This window comes from Chrysochloris asiatica, unplaced genomic scaffold, assembly GCF_000296735.1.
Source record: "Chrysochloris asiatica unplaced genomic scaffold, ChrAsi1.0 scaffold00041, whole genome shotgun sequence".
Taxonomy (NCBI): domain Eukaryota; kingdom Metazoa; phylum Chordata; class Mammalia; order Afrosoricida; family Chrysochloridae; genus Chrysochloris; species Chrysochloris asiatica.
Window position 1 is genome coordinate 20763978 of NW_006408559.1, and position 7729 is coordinate 20771706.

The 7729-nt window shown below is 45.2% G+C and overlaps 1 protein-coding gene across 1 annotated transcript in view; it reads left to right on the forward strand.

The window, feature by feature from the left end:
- The window catches only part of CNTNAP2 (contactin associated protein-like 2), a 1478157-nt gene extending 1470942 nt beyond the window's left edge, over positions 1-7215 (forward strand). Inside the window, exons 24-25 of the mRNA XM_006861289.1 lie at positions 2604-2684; positions 7016-7215. Of these exons, the coding sequence (XP_006861351.1) occupies positions 2604-2684; positions 7016-7215 (281 nt within the window). The remainder of the gene's footprint in view (positions 1-2603; positions 2685-7015) is intronic.
- Positions 7216-7729: the final 514 nt, after the last annotated feature.

Here is a 7729-nt window from a genome sequence, read left to right on the forward strand (position 1 = left end):
ACAGGGGGTCATGAAGGGCCAGGTAAGCACCCAACTGGCATGGAGAAATCCTTCCCTCTGAAAACAAGGCTCTCTTGTCCTCTTCTGAAGTAAACAGTGCCTGCCCCCAGAATCTCAGCATCTTCAAGAACAACCATTTGTTTCCATTTCTGCTTCGGAAATACAGTCAATGGCTAAACCAAAGTATTTTGAGAAAAAATTTTTACCACCTCTTATCTCAGATTTGGAAAGACAGAATACAGTGAAATGAAACACAGAAGCCAGGAAGAACACGGGTTTATTACACTGTTTGACCCAGACCCCTGCAAAAATAACGTTGCAATTTAAATTAAATTAAATCACAATTAATAGCAGCAGTTTTATTCAAGTGCCTCAACTGATCACTTTAGATGCTGAGACTCAAGTGGTTTCCATGGAGATAATTTCTCTAGGAGATTGTCAGATTCTTTCTAAAGCTTTTCTTCTTTTACGTGGATATATGAAAACCTGAAGCTTTAATTTAATCCCTTTCACGTCTTATGTGTGTATGTTAGCTAATCGTGATTTATTTTTATATGCATTTAATTGTGTGTTTTACTTGCAATTTTACCTATTTTAAAACTTAGTAAGTAAGAACTACAATCACCTCATTTACTATCTGAAGGGGGAAAATGCTTCATCCATATCCTCTAGACCCACTCAACAGTACAAACAAGAAATCTGACACTAAGGAATCCAAATTACTCTTTTCTAAGGGTCCATTTTTACAGCAATTTTCAGCTTATGGAAAATCACAGAAAGTACAATGAGTCCCCATATGACTCGGGACCATGCAGCCCTGAGTGATGGGCCCTGACTTTTAACTGAAATTACACAGTGTGTGACTGTTTTCACTAAGGATTACAGACGTGCTCGGGCACGTTTCCTGGTTTTCTGTGTAAGTCTGAGGGCAAAGCTCCTTGCCCACAGCTTCTTTTGTTATTAGCACCTTGCACTGGTGTAATACAGTTGTTATAATTCACGAGCCAACGTTGATCATTGTTAGTAACCAAAGCACATGGTTTAGGTTTGTGTTACATCAAATCTCTTTCATCTTTTTTTTTTTTTTTTTTTTTTACTTTTTCTAGTGAATTGAATGAAGGTTTACAGAGCAGATCATCTGTTTTACATTCAGCAAACATGTACTGTGCTTCATTATAATGATTGTAGCCCCCTCCATGTACCAACAGTTACCAGTATTTACCTCTATTCACCTTAAGGACCTCTGGTAGCTTAGTGGTTATGAATCGGGTTGCTAACCTCAGGGTCAGCAGTTTGAAACCACCAGCTGTTCCATGGGAGAAAGATGAGGCTTCCCGCTCCCATAAAGATTTACGACCTCAGAAATCCTGCTGACTCTATGGCACATAACAACAACAACAACAACAACCTTAACTATTTTGTTAGAACCATGGAAAGTCTTGACCCTTTGAGCAGCCCCCCACACTATCATTCAAAGGCATTGGTTCTTCTTGTCTTTCCTACTCATGACCTCTTTCAACTGCATGTGAGGCAATTGAAAATACCATGGCTTGAGTCATGAGCATATTAGTCTCCAAGTGACATCTTGCTTTTTAACATTAAAGCCATCTTTTGAGTATTATAGATCATTTCATTGTGCTTGCTGCCAGACTGCAAAAACAGTTTGAACTGCAAGGTCTATGGTTCAAGCTCACCAGCTGCTCCTTGGAAACCCAATACAGGGTCGCTATGGGTTGGGACCGACTCGACGGCACTGAGCAACAAGAACAATTGTGCTTGTGAGGAACTTGCACACAGACCAAGAGGCAGTTGTTTAAACAGAACAAGAGGATAGTGAATGGTTTAAAATCATGAAAGGTGTGAACCAGGGCTCTGTAGTATTACCATACTCATTTAATCTGTGGAGGCCTGCTGTTGTGCTGTAGGCTCAGCATTGGACTCTTACCCACAAGGTTGGTGGTTCAAATTCATGAGCCACTCCTTGGGAACCCCAGACAGGGTTGCTATGAGGCAGAATTGACTTGGTGGCACTAAACAACAAAAAACAACATTCATTCAATCTGAATAAAGGATCTGAGAAAATGGATTACATAAAGAAGATGGAAGAATACGCAGAGTCACTGTACCAATAAGAATTGGTTAACATTTAATCACTGTACCAATAAGAATTGGTTAACATTTAATCATTTCAGAAGGTAGCATATAATCAAGATCCGATGGTACCAATTGAGGTTTTTAAAATAAGCTGAATCGACACTGGAATCGACATTGAGAAACCATTAAACAAACACTGTCAGCTTTTAAAAGCTCATCTACAGCTCTGAATGGAAGAAGAGGGAGACAGGTCACAGTCAGTGTAAGGAAAGGGGTCCATCCCACCACATGAGCTTGTCTGTTGTGGGCAGAGGAGCCAGCCCTGCATGCCCTATACTTCTGTAACACTCCTGAGGAAGAAGACTATGGGAGACAGCAAGTCTGCCTAAAAAGGAGGTGTCATTGGGACAGGAGGGGAAGCTGAGGTAAGACGGACGCGCTGTAGAGTCGTATGAGGGACAGATGGTGGGCTTGACTCTTATCTGTCTTCTCTGCTTCTTCCTAAACAGCCAGTGCAGATTTTCCATACAACCCAGGACAAGGACAAGCCATAAGGAATGGAGTCAACAGGAACTCGGCCATCATTGGAGGTAGGTAGCACATGTAACATGTTGGAGCCAGGTCTGACTCCCGGTGACCCATGTACAACAGAATGAACCACTGCCCCATCCTACATAATCACATCTGTTGATTTGCCCATGCCATGTTGTGACCACTGTGTAATGTGTCTTCCTACCCAGGGGACTCATCTTCTGTCATTAGATCACACAGTGTTCTTTTGTGGTTTATAAGATTCTCATTGGCTGGTTTGGGACGTAGGTGGCCAGGTCTTTCTTCCTAGTCTCTTTTAGTCTTGATGCTTTACTGAATGAAACGTGTCCACAATGGGCTGTCCTGCTGGAATGCGAAATAGTGGTGGCATGGCGTCACAGCAACACACAAGCCACCCAGGTACTACATACTCACAGCCAAGTGGTGGGCATATAACATAGCAATCTAGGAACACATTTAGAAAAAACTGTCTAGACTTTTTCTTAATTTTGCATTTCCGATGAGTTAAGTTTATCAGGGATGTGGCGAAACTGGTAAATTGCAGACTGCTTGCCCTTCAGTGCTGACTGGCAGAAGGAGAAAGTGGTGGTGGCCTGGAGAGAGTCTAAAGCAACAGGGACCATTGTCAGCACGTTTCTTGTCCCCTCTGAGCCCTTCTTCTCTCATCCTCTGACCTCCAAATGGTCCAGGGTAGCTCACTGCAAGAATGGGAGGGAACATGCTGGTCAAGTTCCGTTCTATGATTTAATAAAAAGGATCAGTACGTCAAAGGATCGACAGTGTCCCAGGTCTTTCTTGTCACCTCTGACAACATAGATGAATCTCAGCAACATGCTGACACCATGGCACAACTTTCAAGCCATCACACCAAGGAGGTACTGACTCTTTACCAGTCAGCCATGTGAGAGCCAGAAGGCAACCTTGGTCCAGGGAGAAAGTTCAGAAGTCAGGAAAGGACTGGGAAAAAGGATGAATGGAAACATTATATTGAGTGAAAGAGCTTACATGCTTACAACAGCTTACATGCTCTCTAATTCATTTCTAGAAATGGGCAGCTTCCAAAGAGTTTGGCTTTCTTAATATTACCAAAAACGAGTTGGCTCTGACTCATGGCGCCCCCATGTGTATCAGAGTAGAACTGCGCTCCACAGGGTTTTCATCTCTAACTCATGGCGCCCCCATGTCAGAACACATGTATGGATGTGTGACTGTTGACGAATGTATGCACCCTCGCCACCACCATAACCAAGAAAGAGGACACTCCTCCCATCAGGCCAGAAAGTCCCCTGATCCTTGCAGTCAGTCTCCCAGCCCATTCCATCTAGAGTTTTCTATAAATGGAATCCTAGAGTGTGCAAGTTGTTATGATGGGCCTCTTTTGTGCAGTGCAATGTTTTGTGATCCATCTGTGTTGTCGCATGTATCAATAGACCATTTCTTTGTATTTCCAAGTCATAGCCCATTGTATGAATGTATCATCATTTGTCTTGCAATAGACATTTGTTAGTTCCAGTTTGAGGTTATTAGTAAAGTTGCTATGAATAGTTCTGTATGTTTCTCTTGAGTAATTCCTAGGAGCTCAACTGCTGGGTCTTATACGAAACTGGGTATCACAGATGAATCGGGTCCCACACTGATGTTGAGCTTGGCTGGGCTCTGATCCCAGTGTTGGTTGTTTGTTCTCCGTTGTGATCTGATGCCATCATCCTCCATCACGTGGTGTGTCGTAGCTGCTAACCACTGCCTGCGGTTAATGAGGTTCAAGAGGACTGTGTTATGTTTGCTGTGTTCAAGAGACAGGGTGAAGGTGGGAGACGTCACACTTACTTAGGTCACAGTCAGGATCAATGTAGGAGGAGTTTCCATGGGATGTGGCCTGTGTCACCTTTTATCTAACCAGAGATAAAGGGAAAGAGACATGAGCTGAGAAGACACCTACTACCCCCAAGAAAGAAGAGCTGGTGAGGACCATTCCCAGCACCTCAGTACACAGGGGAGACAGGGATGGGCAACTTGGACATTGGCTACCCAAAATGGGGGGCTACAAAGGCAAGAAGTGACTGGCTTAGAAGCTTTCAAAAGGAGCCTAGATCCAGAGGGCATGGGGGAAGGTAGAATCTCCACTGAGTAGTACCCAATCAGTCTGGGCGGGGCTGATGAAAGGAGATGGGGATAGGACTCATGTGATACAATAGTGAATAATTGCTATCAGGACTGACTGTGAGGGTTGGAGATGTAAAGGTAGATGTTTTGTAGCAAAAGGAAGTGGTTGACGTTGCAATCCAGGAACGGAGGTTCCTGGGACCATCAAGTGAGAAGAACAGAGAGCGGGACCCTACCCAGAGAGATAGTGTCACCAGGGATGGAGACAGAGATGATGACGTGGAGAGATGGAGCAGATGGGGACTTTAGACACAGAGAGGGAGAGGGGCTGTGTGTTGATGACCCGGGGGGGTCAGGCTTGTAGTGTATACCCTTTGGTTGGGTGATGATGCGTGGAGGGGATTGTAACCATGGCAATGAAACAATATACGATAGGATGAACGTAAAACTAATGTTCTCCCATGTAAACTGTCACATAATTCACAATAAAACATTAAAAGAAAGATGAGCTGGGAGCAGAGCTCATCCTTTGGCCCCGGGAAGAGATTGACACCAAGACACATGGAGATCTCCACGGAACACAGGGCTCACCAATGCTAAGAGGAAACAAGGACCTTGTCGCAGAGCCGGTAGAAGGAGAAAGCACACACACACACACACACACACACACACCTGGAGCTAGTGCTCTGAGTGCAGGTGTCCAGCTTGACTGTGAGCTGATGGACAGAGGAAGAAAGCACGAGCTGGCCTCCTAACTAGGAGAGGACGTGTTTCTGCTTGGTAAAGCCATTCACTGCAGTCCTTCTGCTATGGTAACACCAGAACTAAGAATTTGGTACCAGGAGCCCAATGTTCTACCTAAAACGTGGGAACATTTTGGAACTGGGCAATGGGTAGAGGCTGGAAGAGTTTTAAGATGCTAGTAGTAAAATCCTAGATTACCTTGAAGAGACTGTTGGTGGAATTACGGGCATCAAAGGCAATTCTGGTGAGGGCTCAGAAGGAAGTGAGGAGCGCTATAACACCAGAGATGGTGCAGACGGCGAGAAGCCGAGAAGCTGCTGCAGGGAAACAGCGGCAGCAGAACCAGGAGGCCTGCCCCAGAGCTGACCCAGGAAGCAAGAGAGTTGAGTGCCTTCAGGCAGGGGGCTTCCCGGCAGAGTGGGGGTGCCCAGCAGAGCTGCCTCTGTCTCAAAGGGTTGGGCCACAAGCTTGGGGATTCCAAAGAGTAGCACCCCCCCACCTTCTAGATTTCAAAGAGTAAGATCTCTATCAACTCAATTCCATTCACAAGTGTTAGGAGGATGGGGCTGCCATGCTCAACAGGCAAAAGAGTGGGATAGCTGGGTCTGAGGGGTTAGAGAACACCGCTCTGTTGAACTAGGAGAAGGGAATGCGGCTGCCCAGTTGGGGAGCAGAGTTGCCATCCTGGTGGACCTGGAGTGGATTCAAAGCCAGGGCCAAGGGGCTCCCACCCAGACTCTAGAGAACATATCAACACCCAGAGTCTGGAGCGCAGGTCCATTATCTAGAGAGTCTCAGAAACGGGTTATTTTCAAGCCTCGAGAGCTAGTGTAAATTGTTCTTGGTGCATGTCTTTTCTTGGCTTTTTCCTAAGCCAAGACACATGAAGACCATCACGGAGTATCAGACCCACAGATGCTGAAAGGAGACAGAGACTTTTCTCCTACACTGTGAGCCGAAGAGAGAAAGAGCCTTCCCCTAGAGCAGGCATGAAATCCGACTGCTAACCTCCTACACTGGGAGAGAATTACTTATGTTTGTTAGAGCCATCGACTTGTGATATTTCTGTTACAGAACTACCATATTATTAAGACAGTGGGTATTTAAGTTTATAAGAAATTTCCATGCTGTTTTTCAAAATGGGTGAACACTGATAGTTCTGTGTTTAAGTTAACCCACAATCTCATCAACGCTTGGCATTGTCCATTTTTTCATTTTAGCCAGAAGCAAAAGTTTTCCTATGTTGTTGGTGGTAGTGGTAGTGATGGTGATGAAGGTGGAGGTGGTGAAGATGGAGGCAGTGGTGGTGGTAGAGGTGATATTGGTGGTGATGGTGATGGTGGTAGAGGTGGTGGTGGAGGTGGTGAAGATGGAGGTAGCAGTCGTGATGATGGTGGTGTTTGGAGGCTTGTGTTGTAGAGGGGAGAGGGCAGCGTTGGAGGAAGCCATGAAGCCATGGAGAAAGGTGTCAGGGGACATGTGAGAGACATCTAACCTCTAGTCCTTCTCCTGTCTCCACCAGGTGTCATTGCTGTGGTGATCTTCACCATTCTCTGCACTTTGGTCTTCCTCATTCGGTACATGTTCCGTCACAAGGGCACCTACCACACCAACGAGGCGAAGGGGGCGGAGTCAGCAGAGAGTGCGGACGCCGCCATCATGAACAACGACCCCAACTTCACAGAGACCATTGATGAAAGCAAAAGGGAATGGCTCATCTGAGGGCGGCTCTGGGTGGTGGGAGGGGAGCACACCCTTGAAATATCAGCACAAACTGGGGAGACGAGCCACCGGAAGTTCTTGAGACTGATCACCACAAAAAAAAAAAACAGAGAAAAGATACTTTTTACTATTTCTTTATAGCTGCGTTTCCCCTTCAGTATCAAAGCAAAATAATACAAAAATGCTTTTAGAGTTTAAGCAACGGTTGAAATTTGTAGGTAATATCTGTCTAATTTTGTGTGTGTTTAGAAGTGTTCTGAAACCCCATGGTAACAGGGCAAGTTTTCTACATTTTTAAGAGCCCTTAGAAGGTGGATATTTTTTCTTGAGAAAAGCTGATAAACGTGCATCTGACCTCCAACATTCTCCTCCTTTTGCATATAGTGAACTTTAATAGGCAACTGTAGTAACTAGTCTGTGTTCACATCACGTCGCATCACGTCCTTCACACTGGACTCCTAGTGTGGCACTGTAGGATCAGCATTGGACTGCAAACCACACAATCCATGGTTCA